Source organism: Erpetoichthys calabaricus, chromosome 18, assembly GCF_900747795.2.
Source record: "Erpetoichthys calabaricus chromosome 18, fErpCal1.3, whole genome shotgun sequence".
NCBI classification, from domain to species: domain Eukaryota; kingdom Metazoa; phylum Chordata; class Cladistia; order Polypteriformes; family Polypteridae; genus Erpetoichthys; species Erpetoichthys calabaricus.
The window spans coordinates 65,629,167-65,654,530 of NC_041411.2; the positions used below are offsets into that span (position 1 = coordinate 65,629,167).

The 25,364-nt window shown below is 40.9% G+C and overlaps 1 protein-coding gene across 1 annotated transcript in view; it reads left to right on the forward strand.

The window, feature by feature from the left end:
• The window catches only part of cpne9 (copine family member IX), a 737,722-nt gene that overhangs the window by 670,062 nt on the left and 42,296 nt on the right, over positions 1–25,364 (forward strand). The window contains exon 19 of the mRNA XM_028824197.2: positions 10,177–10,234. Coding sequence (XP_028680030.1) covers positions 10,177–10,234 — 58 coding nt within the window. The remainder of the gene's footprint in view (positions 1–10,176; positions 10,235–25,364) is intronic.

Genomic DNA, 25,364 nt, shown 5'->3' on the forward strand with positions numbered 1-25,364 from the left:
AGGGGTGCTTTTCGCACACCTAGACGATACGGACGCTCGTCTAAAAATGCTGAAAGATTATCTTCACGTGCTACCTTCTGTGCAGCTGCTTAGTGGAGTGACATGCTGCACAGTGCTTCGCATACTTAAAAGCTCGAAGGGCACGTATTGATTTTTGATTGTTTGTTTTTCTCTCTCTATCTCTCTCTCTCCTGACAGAGGGGGTGTGAGCTGCCGCCTTCAACAGCTTTGTGCCGCGGTGCTTCACATACTTAAAAGCCAAACAGCCCTATTGATTTGTTTGCTTTCCTCTGTCTTTATGACAGTCTCTGCTCCTCATGCGCACTCCTTTGAAGAGGAAGATATGTTTGCATTCTTTTAATTGTGAGACAGAACTGTCATCTCTGTCTTGTCATGGAGCACAGTTTAAACTTTTGAAAAAGTGACAAATGTTTGTTTGCAGTGTTTGAATAACGTTCCTGTCTCTCTACAACCTCCTGTGTTTCTGCGCAAATCTGTGACCCAAGCATGACAATATAAAAATAACCATATAAACATATGGTTTCTACTTCGCAGATTTTCTTATTTCGCGGGTGGCTCTGGAACGCAACCCCCGCGATGGAGGAGGGATTACTGTATATATACAGTATAGTTGAAAATAGTTTTACTGTCAAATAATGCAAACAGTATGCGACACGTGTTTCACCCTAATTCTGGGCTCATCAGGCGTACACACTCACTACACTTCGTCTCGGGGATCAAAGAATCAAAGGCAATATATAGCACAATTCGTTGGGGTGGGGGTTGGGGGGGTGGCGGCAATGGGGGGGGTACAGGTCGTAACGTTTTATTTATTATAAACACGTTCCAATTAAGTTTGCGTACGCTGGGTTTATGTCCAAATGTCTGTTAATGGCGTTTTTGTCTGATAGCCAAGATTCAGCCAGTTCTCTGGCACTTTAATAATAATTCATTACATTTATATAGCACTTTTCTCAGTACTCAAAGCGCTATCCACACAGGGAGGAACCGGGAAGCGAACCCACAATCTTCCACAGTCTCCTTACTGCAAAGCAGCAGCACTACCACTGCACCACCTGTGAGTAGTGGCCTTAAATCTTACTTGTACATTGTCCCAGTTAAATGTATGTCCTGTTGATTTTGTATGTGTATAGATCTGTGATCGTGGGTCCTTCCTTCTAACAGCATTGCAATGTTCCTGTATATATGTATATGTATGTATTGCCTTTGATTCTTGTAAGTCTAAGCATTATCCTCTGATGAAGGCTCCTGGTAGTGGCTGAAAGCTCAGGAATAAAAACTACTTAATGATACGTGGATCTCCAGCTATAATTACCCCGATCTACATGCTGTCAAATAAATGAACCACACGCCGTGGCGCAACGCTAGGGGCTTTGCCTCTAGCGCTGACGTCCGAGGTTCGATTCCCGAGAGGGAGTGCAGTGAGTGTGTACCGCCTGATGAGCCCAGAATTAGGGCGAAACACGTGTTGCGTACTCTTTGCATTATTTGACAGTAAACTGTTTCAACCATTCTATGATCTGCTTCTCACAACTCGCACTGTGGCGGATGTTAGCCGACTTGCTGACCAACCACAAGCGTTACCTGAGAGGTAACCACCCATACAATCAGATTGTGATTCAGACTACGAATGCCGTGAATATATATATATATATATATATATATATATATATATATATGTACTGTATATATAATAATAATAATAATAATAATAATACATTTTATTTATATAGCGCCTTTCCCATGCTCAAGGCACTTACAGAATATAATAAAGAACGGCAGAATATACAGTATATAGCATTGTACAAACCAGATAAATAAATAAAGAAGATTAAGACAGTAAATTCTGAAAAAAACAGACAACATAATTGATGGTCTCGCACACACATACAGGTTACATTGGCATCTTGACAGAGATGTAAACTGAGAGAAAGGTAATAAAGTCAAATAGAGCTAAAAGCCTTCCTGAACAGATGAGTTTTGAGTTGTTTTTTAAAGGAATTCATGGAGTCAGCTGACCTGATTAATTTTGGTAGGTCATTCCAGAGTCTGGGCGCTATACAGCTGAAGGCCCTGTCACCCATGGAGTGTAGATTAGTGAGGGGCACAACAAGATTACCAGAATCAGAGGACCTTAGTAGGCGGGCAGGCACATAGTGATGGAGGAGGTCACTGATGTAGTTTGGTGCGAGGTTATTTAAAGCTTTGTAGGTTATTAGTAGGATTTTATATTCGATTCTGTAGGACACAGGGAGCCAGTGAAGACGGAGCAGGATGGGTGTGATGTGCTCGCTGCTGCTGGCTCGAGTAAGGACTCTTGCAGCTGAGTTTTGAATAAGCTGGAGCTGTGATATAAGATTAGAAGGGGCACCTGCCAGTAGGGAATTACAATAATCGATGCGGGATGTGATAAAAGCATGGACAAGTTTCTCAGCATTAGAGAAGGAGAGGAAGGAGCGAACACGGGATATGTTACGGAGGTGAAAGTAAGAAAGTTTCTTAATGTGATTTATGTGGGTGGAATAAGTGAGGGAGGAATCAAAAATGACACCAAGATTTTTTACAGTAGAGGCAGGTCTGATGAGATCACTGCCAAGATGGACTGGGAAGGAGCTCATTTTATTAAGTTGCATTTTAGTCCCAATTTGCAGGAGTTCAGTTTTATTGGAATTTAATTTTAAGGAGTTCTGCTCCATCCAGGTTTTAATTTCACTAAGGCAGGTTGTGAGCTGAGAAAGCTCTGATGAAGTTCCACTTTTAACATTGAAGTAGAGCTGGGTATCATCTGCATAAAAATGATAACCCAATCCATAACTACGGATAATATGGCCAAGGGGAAGCATATAAATACAGAAAAGCAGAGGACCAAGGACAGAGCCCTGAGGGACTCCTTGTGTGACTGGCACGGAGTTGGATCTGCTGTTGCCAAGACTAACAAACTCTTGCCTATCACTCAGATAGGACTTGAACCACTGGAGGGCAGTGCCAGAGATACCCAGCATGTTCTCCATTCTGAACAGTAGGATGTCATGTCTGACAGTGTCAAATGCTGCACTGAGGTCTAACAGAATTAATATGCTGGTTTGTCCAGAGTCTGCTGCCATAAGCAAATCATTGGTTACCCGTAGCAGAGCAGTTTCACAGCTGTGCCGCGCCCTGAAACCAGACTGAAAGGGTTCCATCAAATTATTAGAGGTTAGGTAATTGGTGAGTTGGGAAGCTACAACACGCTCAAGAAATTTTGACAGGAAAGGTAAGTGGGAAATAGGCCGGAAATTGTTAAGATTGTCAGCATCAAGGCCAGACTTTTTTAACATTGGGGTTACAGAAGCAATTTTAAAAGTGAGTGGCACGGAGCCAGTGTCAATGGATGAGTTTATTATTGTTGTAACAGTCGGGATTATGGCATGAAGGCAGGATTTAAGTAGTGTGGTGGGGATGGGGTCCAGTACACAAGTAGTCGGCCTCATCTTACAAAGCAGGTTATTAACAAACGCAGAGGTGACTGGTGAGAACTTAGAGAAGGAGCTGGATGGAGTGGGAAAACAGGGAGAGATATAAACAGATGATATATTTATGTTAGTTGAATTATTTAGATCTTTAATTTTGTTACGGAAAAAGTGGAGGAATTCCTCACAGACTTCAGTAGAAGAGGTAGTTGGACCAGATGCGGGTTCGAGTAGTTTATTAACTACAGAGAACAAACCCTTGGGTTATCATGGCCGCTTTCTATTATTCTGCCATAATGGGTGTTCTTGGCAGAAGTTAGTGCTTCTCTGTAAGCTCTTTGGTGGTCAGAGAAAGCCTGGATGTGCACGGTGAGGCCAGTCTTACGTGACATTCTCTCAAGGCGTCGGCCAGCTGCTTTCATAGATCGCAATTCTGAGTTATACCAAGGAGCTGAGCGCTTAAAGGAAACCTCCTTATGTTTTAAAGGAGCTGTTTTATCTAATGCTGAGTGAAGGGCTGAGTTATAGTGGTCAACAAAACTATCTAGTGTTGGTGGAATAGGTGCAGACAGTAAAAGATCAGAAATGGATCCAGAAAGGATAGAGGGACAGATATTTTTAAGGTTTCTGTAAGAAATTTGTCGTTTACAGGTAAGAGGTGGGATAGGTAATGAGACAGTGAAAAATACTGCTTTATGGTCAGAGAGTCCCAAATCAGTGCTGTAAATGTTGGCAACAGATAGTCCAGAAGTGCAGATCAGGTCCAATATATGACCGCCAGAATGGGTTGGAAAATCAACATGTTGTGTCAACAACAAAACAGTCCAGTACGGACAGGAATTCATTTCTCAGTTTAGATGTAGTAATGTCAATATGGATGTTGAAATCACCAAGAAGCATAATTCTCTGAGAGTAAGAGCTTAGGTGGGTCAAAAGTTCAATCAGATCGGATAAGAAGGATGCATTGTATTTTGGGGGACGATAGAGAACAATGAGTGAGACAGGACCTGATTCCGTTATTAGTTTAAGAGCCAGGCACTCAAAAGACAATGGGCAGTCAATTGGGATTCTTTTAATGTTTAAGTCTTCTCTGATAATTACTGCCAGCCCGCCTCCTTGTCTTGAGCTGCGAGGCTCTGAGTGGAAAGTGAAACCAATTGGAGTCGCCTCTGTGAGAGACGCAAATTCATACATTTAATCATACAAGTTACGTACATGTTGTGATGGGCGGTGCTCACAGGTTGGTGACCTGGCCAGGATGGGGTACGTTCCCTTTCCTGAACGGGAAGCCAACCCTTTGGAGACACAAGAAGGAAGGTGCCAGTGCAGAAGTGGGTTCGCTTATGTCCCGTCAGGGTTGGAACAAGGATCAATACCTTGCTGATAGGCCAGTATGATGGAAGGAAAGGGAAAGACAACCTGTCAGGGTTACATGCTGCTCCAACCTGCTAGGTGGCAGCATCCCTAGGCAACACTAACTGTATGGACACCTGCAAGGCATGCTGGGAACTGTAGCCCCTTGGGTGGCGCCAGGGTGTGCAGCAGGGATCCATGATCCCTACTTTGTGGTACTTCCATTTGACCTGGAACTGCTTCCAACGAGCTATGCCCCAGCACCAGAAGTACTCCTGGGTCTACCGCTCAACCTTGTCCAGGCGAGTTGGAGTCAGATGGAAGAGGAAAAGTTTACCTGGAAGCAGTGGAGGAAAACAAAAGAAGAGAGAAGTGGGTCGTTGTATTGTGCTTGTTCAAAATCAGATTAAGAAACCTTTGTAAAGGTGATTATTAGTAACAAAATCTTTTATTTAAATCTGGGACTTATGTCTGTGAGGCTGTGTCTGGGGTTTTAGGTGTCACAATGCCCCCTATAGGTCACAGTGTATACAAAGAAGTATGTAAGCATCCACGTTTTTATCTATTTTCTCATCCTTCTTTTGAGCTTACAGCTGGAGGTACTGCACACCCATCCATTATTACAGCCTTCTTCCCTCAGACAGCAGGATGTCCTGTTATGGCTTTTTCAGACTTGAAAAATTAGCAATGGCAGTAATAAGAGCATAAGTCAGAAATGATTTTCTTTCTTTTAAAAATGTTCTTCCTTTTTAGTCATTCTGGTTTTTGTGTTCAGACCATAGTGTATAAGTACATATTTATTTATTTAAAGAGCTTATGTAAAAAGCCACATAGTCCTATTTAATCTAATCTAATCATATCTAGCTTTTTAAAAGACTTTAGCTTTCTACATAACAGAGGCAAAGGGCAAGGACACATTTAATTGAAGTTAACACAGAATGTGACAACTCATTGTATTTGTTTAAAGAAGAGGAGATCAATGTGTAAATACAACAGATAAAAAAAAAAAGGTTTTCATGTCGAAATAAATTCAGCGATTGAAATAATACGATGGATTAGTATACCACAGGGTAGTTTTCTGTTGAGACAGGCACAAAAAGCTGAATGAGGGTCCAATCCCTAGTTGCTTTACCTAAAAAGGAATTCTTTCAATGTTATCTCTCGTAAATTAGCATTCACTTTGCTCTGTGCCCCAACATATATTTAATATAAGGTTAGCTGCCACTTTAAAAACCGTCAAAGCATTTTTACTTTGTTCCTTGTTAAAGACCTCCCATAGGATTTTCACCATAGATGATTATTTATTTACTGAAAGGATCATTTCCTTTTTTTCCAATATGCACACATTTCCATTTTTTAATAACGTCCTCTGTGATTTAATCAAACTGTGAACACTCTTGAAGAAGTTTCTCTTCAACTTTGTTTTGGGTTGCTTTACATAACACCGCTTATAACTTTCTGTATCCTTTGCTGCTAACACACTTTATGAAAGTAATCGACAATCATATTTTTTTCACAGTTAAGTAAATTAAGATCTAGATTACTCAGGGGGGAAAATGTTCAATAGTTTTTTTTGTGATTGATACTTCTTGTGGTCAGAAAGCAATGGCTGACTACACCCGTAGAGACACCATTGACACAGTAATTGTTGTCTCTAAGGACACAATGCATTTTTATGTGGTCTGGGAGATTCATGGCCTGGAAGTTCTTTTTAGAGAGTAATAAAGGATTTATATGAAAAACATTTTGAAGAATTAAAGTACCTTTCAGTGGTGGCACTCAATTATTTGTTAAAAAATGAATGTTTTCTGGGGTTGCTTAATGCTCCTAGTGAAATTGCAACAATGGCTGAAACTGAAATATTAATCATTTTTACACTGTGTCCAGAATGGGGTGTTCCTGGAAACCATGCCAAAAAAGAATGCCACGAAAACTGAAAATACAAAGAAAAGAAAGTGGTTTATTATAGGAAATTGGTAATAGCACAGGAGGCTATAATGCATTGGCACTAAAGCTAACAATATATCTTACATGTCTAGCTCTGTTCTACCTTTCTTCCTACTTTGAACTCTTTTTCTTCTGGCAGCTGAACTCTTGTACGCTCTCCTCCCAACTCTATGTTAGTGTATGATTAGGAGTGTCTTTAAATCACTTCCAGGAGAAGACCAGCACCATTTTCCAGTTTTAGGACATTGCTAGTGAACTAGTGTTGTTCTGACAGAATACTGGCAGTATTGACGGTAAAGACAGTATTGCCAGTATACTTCCTAGTTATGCATCTTACAGCCTGATTCCTATCCTGCACTATTTCAGTGTCATTGCAATTGCAGACCCTAGCAGACTCAATTTCACAAAACATTGAAACATTGAAAACTTTACAGGTTTAACATGTTGATAGCATTCATGGGACAGTTACAGGTTGGGACAGAGTGAAATAGGATGGGATCCAGAAAGATAAATAAGAAATCCACAACTATTAATGTCCAAACAGTTATCAACAATATATGTTATAACCAAAGGTATTATCATTAATCATCATAACAACTGAAAAAAAATGAATTCTATTAAATTAAACATACTGCTGAGTGAAAAATTAAAAATAAACTGCCATTAAAATCCTTGTTTTAGGGGATTTCTAAGCTAAGTCCGGAGGCTGAAGCTTGACTTGAGTATACACTCTGGAGGGCATTCTTCTTCTTCATCAACCAGCTGAATTCTGTTTCATATTTGGCACATATCTATAATAATAAAAGGCAAAGCCCTCACTGACTGACTGACTGACTCACTGACTGACTGACTCACTCATCACTAATTCTCCAATTTCCCGTGTAGGTGGAAGGCTGAAATTTGGCAGGCTCATTCCTTACAGCTTACTTACAAAAGTTAGGCAGGTTTCATTTCGAAATTCAAAGCGTAATGGTCATAACTGGAACATATTTTTTGTCCATACACTGTAATGGAGGAGGCGGAGTCACGTATCGCGTCATCACGCCTCCTACGTAATCACGTGAACTAAAAACAAGGAAGACATTTACAGCACGAGTCACACGCGGGAACGAAGGTAAATGACGTTAATTTTTGACTGTCTTTTAATACTGTGTAAGCATACATATTAACACATGTGCAATTAAACGTGTGCATTTACGGGGTGATTTCTCAGGCTTAAAAGCTCACCTTTTATCAAACGCGGGAACAAAGGTAACTGACGTTGTTCACTGTCTTTTAATACTGTGTAACCATACATATTAACACATGTCCAATTAAACGTGTGCATTTACGGGGTGATTTCTCAGGCTTAAAAGCTCGCCTTTTACTAAAAAGGTAAATGCAAAACTATTTTCAATCAGTTTATTGAAACGCTCCCGTTAAGGATTGCAATAACATATTCGCGAGATAAAAGAATGAAGTAGGGGGAAATGGAGGAAGACCCGCAAACAGCGAAGAGCAAAAAATTAATTAAACAATTGAGAACGGAGCGAGTTAAGCATACAAGCATGTTCATAAGGGAAACAAAGCACGGTGTAAAACGTAAGTTTAAATTAAGTTTATAGAAACGCTCCCGCTGCGGATTGCAATAACATATTCGCGAGATAAAAGTTTAATGAGAAGACACGAGGTATAAACGAACCACACGCCGTGGCGCAACGTTAGGGGCAACAGTTTCAACCATTCTATGATCTGCTTCTCGCAACTGAAAGACGGCACATGGCAGATGTTAGCCGACTTGCTGACCGCAACGTTAGGGGCTTCAACTATGGCGCTGACGCCACATCTCAGTGCCAACACTTTGCAGACTGTACTTAAAAGACACGCCCTCCTCACTGGACAGTTAAAAACACCAATCAAACTAACGATGACATCAAGTATTACCCAATCAAAAGTAGGAAAGGAGGCATCTTCATAAAATGCGTGTGGGATGATTTGCATGAGACGCTGCTTTAAAAAAAAAATGATAAAAAAAATACGGGATAAATCCCGTCCAGTATTGATTCAAAACGGGACGCGCAATTTCATTCTCAAACGCGGCACGATTCCGTATTTTAAAGGACGGGTGGCAACCCTACAGTGGCAGGTAACCACCCATACAATCAGATTGTGATTCAGACTAGGAATGCAATGAATGTAATTACCCCGATCTACATACAAGGCGAAAGTCTTGCAACATTCAAAGATGATGGTTTGGGATAAGTACACCATACAACATAAAAGAGCTTATGAAGCCTTGAACCGAAAAAAGCAAGATCTCAGAGATCGTAAAAAAAAAAATAGGAGGTAATGTCGTTTTACTCGCTGTAGATTTTAGTCAAACATTACCAGTTATTCCACGAGGGAGACCAGCAGATGAACTGAACGCGTGTTTAAAATCCATGCTTCTCCCACGGTCGGTTATATGTCGCGTGTTCTCGGGTAGGTGCACCAAAAAATGTATACATTTAAGCATGTAATGGGCAAACAAAAAATGAGGTATACCCGAAAGGCACTGCAGTAGTACTTAATGTAACTTTACTTCTTAAATGTTAATGTTTTACTGTTTAATAATTTATACGCTTCTTATATGTTGTTCAAATTCTTTTATCAAAATACCACTGACAGCGCAATGCACGATAACATGGAGTGAATACACCATACGCATCCGCCCACGGCTGCCCTGCTGTGCGCAGATACGAGTTGATTCTACAATAAAATAAAATAAAGATAAAAAGAGTAAAACAATCATCACCCATAAAGCGTGTGTGTGTGTATATATGTGTATATATATATGTTGATATGTGGATGTGTATATGTATATATATATATATATATATATATATATATGTAGATATGTATATATATGTGTATATGTATATGTATATATATGTTTATATGTGTGTGTGTGTATTTTATATATATAAAACACAGCAACACTCATAACAATAACAACACAATTACATTGACAATCATGTTATGTTATTTTTAAAATGTTTCCTTTTTTTTTCATAACCTCTTTAACACACTACTTCTCCGCTGCGAAGCGCGGGTATTTTGCTATATAATATATGTGTATATGTATGTATATATATATATGACAGCAACACTCATAACAATGACAACACAATTACATTGACAATCATGTTACGTTATTTTTAAAATGTTTCCTTTACTTTTTCATAACCTCTTTAACACACTACTTCTCCGCTGCGAAGCGCGGGTATTTTGCTAGTCTCTAATAAATGTGACTGTAGGATTTTCAATCTGAGATGAAGTCAATTAGATTGGTTTCATAAAAGTCCATTTCATTTGGTTTAATGTTAGTTTTATGTACTTGTTTATCTAAGTTTAGCAATTTTTTATAACTTGTTTTTATTCTATACAGGCTGCTTCCCTTCCAATGTCTGTTATAATTATTGGAGTTGGACCAGCAGAGTTTGATGGTAAGTAGAGAGTGGTGAGACGAATGATCATGGCTAACTTAGGTAAGAACGACTGACCCAATGCCGATGTGTGTCTGCTATGTCCTATATATGTCTATCCGCAACACAATTGCATGAGTGTCCCTGTTATTAACCAAGGCATTGCAATCTGAGGATATGAACATATTATTTCTCCAAAATAGGTTGTAAGAATATTCTGGAAAAACCTGGATACACAAAGACAATATACAGAGCCCTCCATAAAGTTTGGGACAAAGACACATTTTTCATTGATTTACCCAACTGCCTCTCAGTTTAAAAACACAAATCAAGCAATTCAGACGTGATTAAAATGCACATTGCAGACTTTAGTTTAAGGGTATTTGCATACATTTAGGTCACAGCATGTAGAAATGAAAACACTTTTAATACACGGCCCCACCATGTCTGGGCAATATAATGTTTGGGACAATTCTACCCTTTGGAGTCTGAAGTTGCCATTGTTCAACATGAGGACAAGAGCTGTGCAAGTGAAAGTCAAAGAAGCCATTATGAGGCTGAAAAACGAGAATAAAACCATTAGGAACATCGGTAAAATCTTAGGATGACCCAAATCAACTGTCTAGAATAACATTAAGAAGAAAGAACACACTGGTGAGCTCAGTAATCGCAAAGGGACTTGTAGGCCAAAGAAGACCCCCACTGCTGATGGCATTAAGGATCCTCACTATGATCAAGGAAAACGCCTGTCTGACAGATCAGAAGCAGTCTTCAGGGGGCAGATGTGGACGTGTCAGAGACGACTATCTGCAGAAGACTTCATGAATAGAAACACAGGGGCCACACTGCAAAATGTAAACCACTAGTTAGCCACAAAAACAGGATGACCAGATTACAGTTTGCAAAAAAAGTACTTAAAAGAGCCTGAAGAATTCAGGAAAAAGGTCTTGTGGACAGACGAGACAAAGATGAACCTGAGTGGTGGCAAGAGAAAAGTGTGGAAACCAAAGGGTACTGCCCAAGAGCCAAAGGATACCACCTCATCTGTTAAAAATGGTGGTGCAAGTGTAGTAGCTTGGGCATGTATGGCTGCCGTAGGTACTGGCACACTTATCTTCATCGATGATGGAACTTCTGATGGCAGTGACACAATGAATACTGAGGTGTGCAGAAATATCTTATCTACTCAATTTCCAGTAAGTGTCTCCAAACTCATTGGACGGTGCTTCATCCTACAATAAGATGATGATCCCAAACATACTCCTAAGGCAACACAGGAGTTTGTCAAAGCTACAAAATGGAAAATCCTTGAAAGCCCAAGTCCGTCACCTGACTTAAATCAAATTGAGCAGGAATTCCATATGCTAAAGAGAAAACTTAATGGGACAAGCCTTCAAAACAAGCAGGAGCTGAAGATGGCATCATTAGAGGCTTGACAGAGCATCACCAGAGAAGATCCTCAGCATCTGGTGATCTCTATGAATTGCTGACTTCAAGGAGTCATTGCATGGAAGGGATATGTGACAAAGTCCTGAATATGGCTGCTTTAATATGCCTGCCATTGCTGTGTACCAAACATTATGGTGCCCTGAAATGGGATGACTATGTAGAAAAAGTGTTGTCATTTCTACATGGTGGGACCAAAATGTCTGCAAATACCCTGCTATGTGCACTTTACTCATGTCTCTATTGTTTGGTTTGTGATTGTAAACTGTGGAGCAAAGGGGTATATCAAGGAAAAATGTGTCTTTGTCTCAAACATTATGGAGGGCAATCTAATCTAATCCTAAAATCCATCTCTGCTGGCTGGAGTTTATTGTGCACTTTGCCATATTATCTACTCTCTATATACAGTATAAAATCCTAAGCTTAAAAGTGCAATGGTGACGTTTTTATGTCACTTTATGTCACACTTTAAATCGGGCTTATTTTAAAGCCTACACATATATGTTCAGTATCATTCTTTTCAGAGTTTATTGAACTTTAATGTGATGTTGTTAGATTTTCAGATTCTTATACTGTTTCTAAATTATAAACTAAAAAAATATCAAGAACTCACGTCTCATGAGACGGGACTTTATGCGAAAAGATTTAACCACGCCCGGGTCCAATAATAAAAGACAAAGAGTAGGACAGCTGCCGTACAGGCTTTTAAATGTTCGAAGCACAGCACAAGATGCACATCACGCGGTACAGCAGCAGCAGCAGCAAGCCAGCAACTGATTGGGAAAAGAGGAGATAAAAAAGAAAACTATATTTGTTTCCCATTGTATTACCGTTTAAGATGGGATTTCAGAGGAGCGACCACGTCTCCTTGGGGTATGTTCAGCCCCCGTCTTCACAACACGAGTGGCAGAGATGCCAAGTGGCTGGCAAGCGAACCCCCTAGTCATTAAGTATAATAGATAGATGGGGATAGGTCATGAAAATAGACTTACGTTTTTTGTTTCATATTGTCAAAATTAGACTTTTTCCATCTTGATAATTATAATTATTTCATTTCAGTATTGTGACAATCAATTGTGTGTGTTTTTTTTTCACTACTGTATGGTGTCTTAGTTCTGCCCTTAGTGGAGAAGATCAGCTATCTTGGAATCTTGTTTATGAGTGATAGAAGAAGATCAATAAGTGTACTTAAATGGTTCTTTTGTGGGTGTTGAACCGGTCCGTGTTGACGAAGTAGGATCTGAGTTTATTGACAAAACTCCCTTTTTACCATTCATTAAATATCACAGGTCCTCACCTAGGGTAATGAGGAATAACTGAAAATATTGTGGCAGAAATTAATTTTCTTTGCCTGGCTGACACTCCATGATAGAGTGAGAAGCTGAGCGATTTGGGTGAGTATCACAATAGAGTCGCTGCTCCTCCAGATCGTGAGGAACCACCTGAGATGGGTTAGGCATATTCTAATGTTCCTCTTCACTCAGGTTCCACTGGCGTTGCTCCAGGCTCATCCCTCTGGGCATGCGGTCGTGTTAGCCTAACAGTGTGCCTTTGGTACCATGCACCCCATGACAATCCATGACTAGTTCCCTGAGCCTATCCTTTCTATTCATGTTATTAACTCATTTGGTCCATTCGAGGTCATGGAGTGCCAGACCACATCTGAATAGCATAATATAGAAGGCAGAAACCAATCCTGACTGGGACTTCACTCCGTCAGTGGGCACATTTACTCCCACATTCACTCACACTAAGCCAACTGAAATCTGCTACTCAGCTGCATGTCTATAGTCAATACTCATTTTATGATCACTTTGAGAAATAGCTTGCATGTGGCAGACACGTATACATTTTTTGCATAAATACCAAACACAGAGGCGTGACCACGGGGGGGCTGGGGTGGGCACTGCCCCCCCAGAGACAAGCCGTGCCCCCCCTGCAAAATGCTCTGTCTGTCCAGTGAAAACTCTGGAGAAGAACAACATTTGATTTTCAAAACTGAGTTGCTTTCCAATCGGCCCGTTTGAATGTGGGGCGTATCCGTCAGTGTCTCCTCCACTAGACAGGCACCCTGCTGCTCACAGTTCACTTCGCCGCACATTTTTCAGCATGTTTTGAACCTGTTGACTGCATTCTTTAATTAAAACAGCGTATACTGTACATTCCATTCTTCTTTTATTTTCTGGTTGGTAACACCAAAGGCTATGCATAGGTGGCTTATTAAAAAGCAGACATCTTCAACCTCTGTTCCTCCGCAAGCTGCTAGCTCCACGGTTGAGCCCAGCACCGCTGCTACCAACACGGAGCACAGCGCACCCTCGTCGGGAACTGAAACTCCAAAAGATGTAGATAAACCTACACAATCCTCCATCTCTGCACCCGTGTTGGGTACTCCAAACCTCTGCCTTCAACAAAATATACAGTCCGGTCTGCCTGACTTAAATATGGATAGCCCATCCCAGCCCATTTTAATTAATTATCCCAAGCGCGCATTCGGAAAGACACTCAGATGTTTTAGTACAAGCTGCTATCAGTCTCGACTATGGCTTGAATATTCTGTTGTCCGTGATGGCAGCTTTTGCTTTGCCTGCCACAAATTTAGTGTTTCCAATTTGGACCGCGAGGACATATTCACCAAACACGGCTACACTAATTGGGAAAAAAGCTCTAGAAAAAGACGGTGGCGGCTTCCACAAACACGCGTCTAGTATCCCGCACGTCAGAGCCATGTCTGCATCACAGCACTCATCATTGGTGTGTCTTCAGCTGCAAGTGAAAACTCTTTCTCTACTTTGAACCGCATTCTCACTCCACTCCGCCGAACAATGCTGCATTCAAGGGAGAGAAATTTAGTCATTCTGGCACATGAGAAAAACATCACAGAAAATGTAGACATGAATGAATTTATTTCAGAATTTGCCAAGAGTAACCGCAGACTGTTTCTGTAGATAATATCCAGTTTAAACACTGGAAACTGATGTCCTATAGCCTCCCATGACTACAATAAGCCACGTTTCTGTTCTTGCTCTCATATGTTGTATACATTTGACTTTATTGATATTTACCTTGTAGATGTAGTTCTATATTTGTTCACAAAAATAATAATACAAGTTCCATTGCCTCTGTTAATTTTATTGAACAATAGGTTATAATTTATGCCACAATTTTTGGTTTAATATGTTATATAAAACTATGTTGTTATTATTATTTGACCCCCCCTACAAAAATGGGGATAGATGGATATTTTTTGCCCTCCCCCCCCCCCCACCGACAAGCCAAATGCCCATCCACACATGATGTTCTGGTCACACCTCTGACCAAACAGGGCTGGATTTGGAGCTGTATTGCCATGCATAACAATTACTCATAAGACGGTAAATAAACCCAGTTTTACACTGGAAGCAGTGACCTAAAAAAAGGAAACAGTAATACAAAAGAAGAAAAACATCGGGTGATTTTTTTTATTTAAGCCATCAAAGCCGAGAGTCCCTTGAGAGATATTCGTGACTTTAAATAAACTAATCTTGAAAGAGCAGCGGTATTACAAAAATAAATTACTGTATTTATTAATAAATCTAAGAGGTGGGAAACAATTGTAATTGCAGAGCAGCCTTATTTGCTGTGTAGCACAAAATACATTGGCCAGGTTTTATTGAGGAAACCCCTTATGGCTGGTGTTTCCATTCCACACAGATCCGCACAGAAAGAGATGGTGTGATATTATTTTTTACCACACATCTCCTTCTGGGCACAGTGTGATTTTCTTGCCGCCTGAAGATGCAGCATGAGATTTCCCATTGGGCTCTGTTTGCAACACTTATTAAGGGGCCTGATAACGCGGCTACATCTTGCATGTCATCTTTGCACGGAGGCAAAGCAGAACTTATTAAAAACAGTCCCTTCTTTCCGCTCTGTTAAGCAGGGGGAACCCCCCACCAAGAAACCACCTCCCCATCCTTCATTGTAGTGCTTTCATTTCTGCTCACACAGCTCTTTATTTAGACACAAATGAAGGCCAGGAGTTTGTACAAATCTGAAGGGGGCTCAACAAAAAATGAAATCACTTCACAGCTTTGTGGCCAAATGAACAGTTGCTGACATTTTCCTGCAGAGCTCCATAGGGTCTCTGCCAGGACTGATGACACGTGGCTGCTAAAACCAACCTCTGAAAGCTGTCTCCTAGGACGAAGTAAACACTAGCATGGCTTTTCCTGCAGGCAAATATCTTAATTCTTCGAAGCCAGTTTTCAATAGCACAATTTGCAAAAATGTTTAACTAAAATAAACAGACTCACTGAAGGGAATCCTTGTTGCTTTTTGATGCCATAACATTAGATAGCCTGTTGATTGCTTTCAAATAGTAAATTTATTAGTATAAAAAGAAAACTGAGGTTCATCATGATGTGAGTACCCTCGCTATGGTGATCTCATTGAGAACTGCGTCATCAATCGGGGTACCAGCCCAGCCTTAACCCTCCTCACTTTATCCGGGTTAGAGACCGGCAAGGATAACTTAGGTACCCCAGACGGAGTTATGCCATTATGATTGAGACTAATGCACAGAAGGAACAAGACAAGATTAACCGCTTAGCAATCACAGGGCAGAAACTAGGGTTGCTCATCTGGTCCAAAAAACCAAAATTGATGGAAATAAACGCTTCAGGCTCCTCCCTATGCATCAACGGCAATCACATGGACAACATTCAAAAGTTCACTTAACTTGGTAGCCTGCTTACCTGTGGCAGCAACCCTGTGGCCGAGATCAAGACACACATTGGCAAGGCATCCTCTACCATGAACAGATTGAGGAAAATTTGGGACAACAAGCAGCTCTCCATATACATCAAGATGTAACGGCCGACTCGCTCTCTAAAACTGGCAGCTACATCACCAAGACTCGTGGCCTGGCAAGTTGAGGATGTTAGACCTGACAAGCCGCACTTCTTGCAAATAAACTTCCCCCAATCGACGATCAAAAATACGCCAAAAAACAAACAGTATGTAAAATAATAACGTGAGTATCTTAATACATAATTCGCCTGCCTCCTCACTCACTCACTCACTCACTCACTCACTCACTCACTCACTCACTCACTCACTCACTCACTCACTCACGTCCGAAGTCGAATGCGCAGTCGCCTTCTGCGCCACTGCCCGAAAAACCTTACGAGACCGAAATCCAACCCCAACATCGCGGCAGGCGGCGGATTTAGCCTACGCATTATACAACTGTCTTCAACAGGTACATTCATGGCTTAAACATTTCAAAGTTCGTCTCACTTCCAATTTATACAAATGCCTCCAAAGAGAAAATTTGCTTCATCTGACGAACGTCCGTCCGAAGCCAAATGCTCAGTCGCCTTCTGCGCATCCAATCCCAACATCGCGGCCGGCGGCGGGTTTAGCCTACGCATTATACAACTGTCTTCAATAGGTACATTCATGACTTAAACATTTCAAAGATTGTCTCACTTCCAAATTATACAAATGCCTCTAAAGAGAAAATTTGCTTCATCGCGGCAGGCGACGGATTTAGCCTACGCATTTCGGGATTATTATTCTGAAATCCCAAATCCTTCCGCCCAGTCGTAGGATATTAGCCCCGATCACAGCCAACCCTCACACTCAAAATAATACACAAGAACATATTATTATTAAGTACTTTCAGTGGGCGAGTGATGTGAAGATGCAAGTTAAAGATGGGCCACATCAAGGGAAATTACTACCAAACAGTGAGAGTGTCTTCACAAAGATGTAGTCTACAGAGAGATTTTACAACTTTAGTTGCATACTGACAGGCCTCCAGTATACAAACAAAAAACGTTGTCATAGATAGCATGTCTTTTTTAAGTGTACAGTATTTTTTGCCATGATAAAGTCATACATATTCCAAACCTCTTAGTTAATTATCATTACTTACATCACTTTCTTATTTATTACTTACTTATCATTTGTTCTTCATACACTACTGACACAAACTCGTGCCCGTTTCATCTTACGTTGTCGAAACAGGCTTTTTGTCTAGTATATTGATAAAGAAAGAAATGAACAAACACCAAACACTATATATATCACTAGCCATGTGCGCCCAACTACGTTGCGCATGTTAAAGTTGTCTGTGAAGGGCTCCCTGTTTAAACGCACCTGCCAGTCGTGAACTGAGCCCTTTGTCGTACAGCATTATGATTTTTTATAAGGGAAACAAAATTACAAAACAAAACCCTTGGACATTGATTGGATAGGAACAGCCTACTTGGAATCACTGTCCGAATAGTAATTATGTGGTGGTGGAGGAGGAGCATTTCTGCTTCTCTCCGTTCACAGTCCGTCTCGTTTTCATGACGCTGTCATTTCCTTTCACGATCTCTTCTCAACCTTTCTCCAATCTCGCAGGTTGCTTTGTGGCAATCCAAAGAGTAAGGAAGAACCAATGCTTCTTTCTTGAACTCCAAATGCCAACTGATGGAAAATCACAGAAGTGTGTCCAACTTATATACTCTGACTGCCGACTCCAAGAAGTGGGTGAACATTCGATTTGGATGAAGTGCTGCCAACGACGGTCAATAGAAACACAAAAAACCACAGTCTCGACAACGAAGCAGGTGTCGACGCCAGATCTAAACACAAAGAGTGGCATCGACAGTGTTTGTAAAGAAAAGTAACAACCAAGGTGTTGTGTATTCAGCCAGTACAAACAGCACATAGTCTCCTTTAGTTCAATCCTCTTTAATCACCACACTCCAACCTCATCCAACGATCCTCCACCTCACTTCCTCTCCTCCTCCATCACTACTGCCCTCTACTGAACACAGCAGGAACACCACACAAGGCAGTGAATTTGCAGACAAACAAAGATCAAGATCCAAATGAAGATTATATATAAAGATACCCCAACCAACCCCGACACAACATTCAACTCCATAAGTGTCCGGCGGAAAGTAATAATAAAAAGAAAAAGTGCAGCACAGACTTAATATACAATACAAACCCTTCCCTTGACCACACACTGAACACGAATTCAATAATACACACAGAAAGTAAGAAACGCACATAAAAGTCCAGAAGATTTAACAGAAAATGGATAATGTTTGTGAAACTGGTTCAGTTGGAAAAATTGTCCTACGGAAATTACACGGATGAAAATGATGGCTTGCTCCTTTCTCCAAACAACAAGAAACAGTCACACCGTGCTTATCCTCAGTATGTGGTATAATCCAGAACCCCGGGGTTTTGCGGTGCAAAGATGTTGGTGTCGGGCGTTGAAAGTGGTAGGTAGACAAAGGTGTGAATGATTTGGATTGCTGCTTTCTTCTGTCTCTGTAGTGAATTGGCGGTCTAGTAGAACGGGATGTTTTTTTTTTTCTTTGCTGTCCTTCTGTTTAAATAGCGAATGACCGGATGCTGGTGATGGGATTGACAGGACCAATTATTGTAAGGGGCCACGGTTCCACAGTGTTATCTTTCCCCCCATTGTTTCCAGGGGAGCATATTAACATAAACACAGACCATGTAAACAGGACAACGCTACGAAAGACGGGACTCAGCACAAAATACATTTGCGATGACATTAATCATGTAGCACCGCTACAAAGATAAAAGTATATAACAGTGTTATCATCCCAATTGTTCTGTATGGAGATGGTCCCTCAACTGGATGGCTTTGATTCACGCTACGCCTACACCGAATCATGTACATGCAATACGGATATGATCTGAACAAGAGCTGTCCAGTTGCCCACCAGTCTCAAACTGCAGAGAAGACACCTGGCCTCTTTTAAGTCCGGCCATCTAATATGTATGAACAACAGCTGATTACCCAAACAAGCCATGTGGTGTGAAATTCCTGGAAAACGCCAACCAGGCAGACCAAGGACAACCTGTGCGCAAAACATTAACAAAGACCTTCACTTACTGGGGATGAATTGGACAGAAGCACAATCACAGGAACATTGATAAATCTGCTTGGCGTCATCATATTTCTGCCTTATGTATCGGGGGCACAAAAAGTCATAAGAAGAAGAAAATGAAAATGGTATTCACCCCTTGGATGCTTTCACAGTTTATTGTTTTATAACATCGAATCACTGTAGATTTAACTTGGCTTTTTTGACACTGATCAACAGAAAAAGACTCTTTAAGGTCAAAGTGAAAACAGATGTCTGCCAAGTGATCCAAATGAAATTAAAGATATAAAACACAACATTATTGATCACTGTTCCAGTCAGTATATTTAGGAGATGCACCTTTGGCAGCCATGACAGCCCTGATTCTGTGTGCACAGATCTCTCTCTGTCAGCTTTGCATATCTCCTCATTCTTCTTTGTTAAACTTCTCAAGCTCTGTCAGGGATCATGAATGAAAGCTTTTGTCAAATCCAGCCACAAATTTTCAATTGCAATGAGATCTGGACTCAGACTCGACCACTCCAGGACATTCACATTGCTATTTTAAGGATTTTCTTGTGAAGGTTTGGTGTCATGCTTTTTGGGTTGTTGTCTTGCTTGAAAACAAATCTTCTGCCAAAATTTTTTGCAGACTTCATCAGGGATTTACTTGATTTTTTATTCCCCCTCTGCCCTCACAAGCTATCCAGTGTGCCTGCTGCAGAGAAGCTTTCTCATAACATGATACTGCCATTCATGGTGTTCATGGTGAGTTTTTCATACCATGCAGTGTTTGAGTTATGCCAAGCATAGCATATACAGCTTAATTTTGGTGTCATCAGTCCATGGAACCTTCTTCCACCTAACTTCTGAGTGTCCCATGTGGCTTCTGGCAAACTGTAGCCGAGTCTTTTTTTTTATACCAGTGGCTTTATCCTTCCCATTCTTCCATAAAGCTGTGACAAATGAAGCACCAGAGCAACCGCTTGTGTCTGCACAGTCTCTCCAGTCTCAGTCACAGTAACTTGTAACTCCTTCAGAGTTCTCACAGGTCTCTTGGTGGCCTCCCTCACTCGTCTTCTTCTAGCATGATCCCTCAGTTTTTGTGGACGGCCTGCTTAAGGCAGATTTACAGCTCTGCCAAACTGTTTGCTTTTCTTAATGACTGATTTAACTGGACTCCAAAGGATATTCAATGGAGTTTTTCTTGTTTTCATCCCCTGACTTGTGCTTTTCAATTCCATTTTCATGGAGTGAGTGTTCTTTTGTCTTCATTGTGTATGTTAGGGCACCATAGTTACTCACAACAAGTTGGACTTTCCAGATAAAGGTGCAGCTATACTGCAATCAACTTAAAACTACAGAAAGATGATCTCTTTTGAACTCATCCTGTGACTTCTTAAGCCAACTGGCTGCACCGGTGATGATTTTGGTGTTGTAAGGGACCAACTGGCATCCCTGTCTGGATGGATCCTGCTCCCTTAACTGGACACAAGGCCCTTGAGAATGAAGGACCAGCTGGGGAGTGGTGATAATCCCCTGCCGTGTCAGGCTATGGGCACAGGAAGATGCTGTAGCAGCATCTACACTGGGGTTGGTGTTCCAGTAACCTCGGAAGGGCACTCTGTTTGGATGTGGGTACGTGGAACGTCCAGACAGTGAGTGACTACCTGCTATGGGCAGAATGCTCTCCCGTACACTGGGTGGCAGCATCTGGTCTGGTGAGCCCCAGTATGGATGCCCTCTGGGCAGCATGAGTGTTGTGGTTAGGCAATTGCCCTGCCAGGTTATGTGGTGGCCACCAGGGGGAGCTGTTGAGTACTGATGGCACAAGGACTGTTGGGGTCCTGCCTAACCCAAAAGCGCTTACTGGGGGACAATAGATTAAGCACAGGAAGTACTCACTCAACTTAGAAGGAATTAGAGTTGGATGTGGAAGAGAGAGGAAAGCTGTAGGAAAAGAAAAGCGAGAGTTGTTCTAAAAGTATTGATCTGATTTTATTTGTGCAGGAGGATTTCGGTGTAGCTCAATGTTGTCATCCTTTTATTATTATCTCTTTTGTCTCTGTAACCAGTGTATTCTGGGAAGATCCTTGTTATGTAAAGGATCCTTCTCATGACCTTCAGCTCCATCTAGTTTTATAGTTTGTCACAATACATGTGGTACTTCACATTATGAGGGTTCAGCAAAATACTTTTCTGTGTGGTTATACAGGCAAGTAATTGCTATGTAAATATGTAAATATGGTGGCGCAGTGGTAGCGCTGCTGCCTCGCAGTTAGGAGACCCGGGTCCGCTTCCCGGGTCCTCCCTGCGTGGAGTTTGCATGTTCTCCCTGTGTCAGCGTGGGTTTCCACCAGGCGCTCCGGTTTCCTCCCACAGTCCAAAGACATGCAGGTTAGGTGGATTGGCGATTCCAAATTGTCTCTAGTGTGTGCTTGGTGTGTGGGTGTGTTTGTGTGTGTCCTGCGGTGGGCAGGCACCCTGCCCGGGATTGGTTCCTGCCTTGTGCCCTGTGTTGGCTGGGATTGGCTCCAGCAGAACCCCGTGACCCTGTGTTCGGATTCAGCGGGTTGGAAAATGGATGGATGGATATGTAAATATAGCAGAAAAATCATGTATATGTCTGTACAACCATTTAAAGTATAACACACAGTGTCTGACTGATTATTATAAAGAATATTTGCTCTTCATGTTTTAAGGGTCCATACAGTAGAATGATATTATCATCATCTTTGCTTGTTTAATTTCCATTTTCTTGATTTACCCAGGTTGGCCAATTGCCCCCATGTCTTATTCTTGCACCTCTTCAGTACTGGGCATCCTTTGGGGTGAGACCCATGCTTCTCATGTCATCTTTGTCCTCTTGACTGCTATACTGACTGAGTGTAAAAAAGGGCAGTCAGTCCAAATAATCAAAGACTGGAGGAAGAACAGAGTTAAAGGGTACAAGAAGGGTTCAAAAATTGGAAAGTTAAAAGGAGAGAAACATCAAAGCCAAAAATTGTACTTGAGCGGCACAGCTTTGTTTCAAAATACCAGTAATCAAAGCTCAAAGTGAGTCGCATGCAAAGTTTGGTTCAGTATCGGATACAAGTGAATATTTTAGGGTACTATTCATAGCAGGGCATCAATGATTTCACAAGTGGAGCGGGCCCAGTGCTTCATGGGAAATCTTCATGGAAGCAGACACTGCAACCCACCAAATAGTGGAGCAATCTGCAAAACAAAAATTGGGAGTGGACTCCCCTCGACTTTCTCGTATACTCAGATAAAGGGACTGATGTTTGAGAAGTCTGCGGTGGGCTGGCACCCTGCCCAGGATTGGTTCCTGCTTTGTGCCCTGTGTTGGCTGGGATTGGCTCCAGCAGACCCCCGTGACCCTGTGTTCAGATTCAGCGGGTTGGATAATGGGTGGATGGATGTTTGAGAAGTAAACTGCAAGACAATGATTATATTTTTATGTTATGTACATTAAAGAACCATCAACAACAAATCAAATTAATAATATATTGAACAATTATTATAAAGGTAAAGGTGAATAAATCGGACTCTACAGCTGCATGAATAAAAGGTAAAGTACCACTTCTGGTTATCGGAAATAGCCCAAAAGTTGATAGAAATCTACGGTTTGTACCTAATACTTGTATGCAGAATTTGGTTGACCAAAGCGTACTCAAGTTATCGTGTTTACACACTGTTTTGTCTTGATAGAGTAATATATATGGCTCTACTTTCCCCTATTGTATTATTAATATGTAGCCTTAGAATGCCTAATCTCACAGACTTACCACTGTTAATAAGGTATTATTGTATATAACTTATCCCCACCTTCCCTTCTATATTTATAACCTCAGGCAATTATATGTAGTAAAAAGACAAGCAGAAGTTAAGTTACAATTTAAACAATGTATTATTGATAATATTCATAAATAATAACAAAATGCAAAGTATATTTGAATATTGGCAACCATACAACCTGATTAAATGGTGATATGTAGTTCAGGCGGCAGACAGACTTCAAGTTACTTAAATGTCTCTAGTTAAGGCATCATGGTGCTCAGCTTTCAGCCACATGTCTGTTCAAAATGGCTGCTGAGCTGTGCTCTTCATTGTGTTGTCTTCATCATCAGGTTAGCAAGAGAGATGCTTCTTTCAGATGTTGGTTAGTAAGAGAGAGATTGTGAGGTTAAACACATACATTTATAGATGTTCTGTCCAACCCCTACAGCCAATAGGACATCATGGTACTTAACGGCCTCTGAGTCAAGCCAATTCCAAACAGCCATACCTCGGACCAATGGGAGAATACAACATCTTAACACCTGCCCCCAAACCATATGTTAAAGTACACCTTAGCCTACTTGCGGTGGTTAGAAATGACTTTAGCAGAGAAACACTGCCAAACTGGTTTAAAACACATACCCCAAATCCTGTCGTAAAATTCAAACAGACCCATTCCTAAAGGGCGGGGTAAACACTAAATTACATTGCTATGCCTAAATTACAAATTATTACATACAAAATATTCATCAAGTTATATGTAAAATCTCACATCACAACACACACACACACACACACACACACGGTATTTTTGGTGTAAAACGTTGAGATTCATCTAAATCTCGAAATGGAATTTTTTGGAGGATTCCAATACTTTCCCTATACTTTATAACAGAGAAAGTCAGGGAAGTCTAAAACGATGAGATTCATCAAAATCTCAACATTTAATTTCTGGACAATTACAATCTTTCCCTATACTTCGTATACAAGAAAGTAAAAAATGGAGTCTTAACATACAGTTAAAAATATATAACTTCTAAACAAAATTTGGGTGTTAAAACCCCAAAATAATGCCAAGATTAATATGCCAGCTTCAAAGAAACCCAAGAAAAAATTAAAAAGAAGCTTCATACATAACAGCGACTTGCTGGACCTCTTCTCCTCCACCTCTATCACAGTGCACCTCTTCTTGTGACAAGCTGAACCTTAAATGGCTGAGAAAAGGGTAGCCATGATGTCGATGTAAAGTTATACAGGAGAGATGTTACGCTGGGACTGAAGAGGATAGATGAGAAATGTATGCCGGGTAAGAAGGATTCAGTTCTTATACTTACAGCACTAACATCGTGAATCATCTAAACTGCGGAACTGGGAATATATCAAGGTTTGACCGATCATCATCATTAATTTCCTGAAGAGAGTCAAATGAGTGAAGTAAACAGCAAGGTGAACTTTCACACACTGAGAAGATCAGCAATGACTGCTCAGGAACAAGGAGCTATTTCTGGCCTATCCTCTAAAAGTCGTTCAGACCAACAGACAAGAGGCTTGAGGACTCTGTCAATTGTTATTTAGAAAGCAACGGAGCATAGTCAAGATTCATACGGTGTGGACAAGGTCAAGGCAGTTGTCAGCAGCACAGCTCAGAGTCTGATTAGCCGTTTGTATGTTAGTCAGGTACTTTTGTTATTTTAAGTCATCCTAGCAAATAATGTAAAGAAAATGCGAGACAGCAATTAGACCGCAGAGTTTGTCTGATATGCAAGTAGACGTTTCACATTAAGGACATTGGTGTCATTAAAATGCTGCATTGACTGGTGAGTTGTTCACAATGTCTTTGTTTTATGCCTTTTATGGAGTGTCTTCATTGCTATAGGATTACCAGTCAGAAACTCTTTTAAAATGAATACCCGTTTGTTTATATAAAAGAGGGCCCTCTTGCCCTCACACAATTTATTGCAGCAGTTAAATCAATATTTATTTCATGAGTAGTCTTTAATAGACAGAGGTTGACAGAGTTTGTCACATACTGTACCATT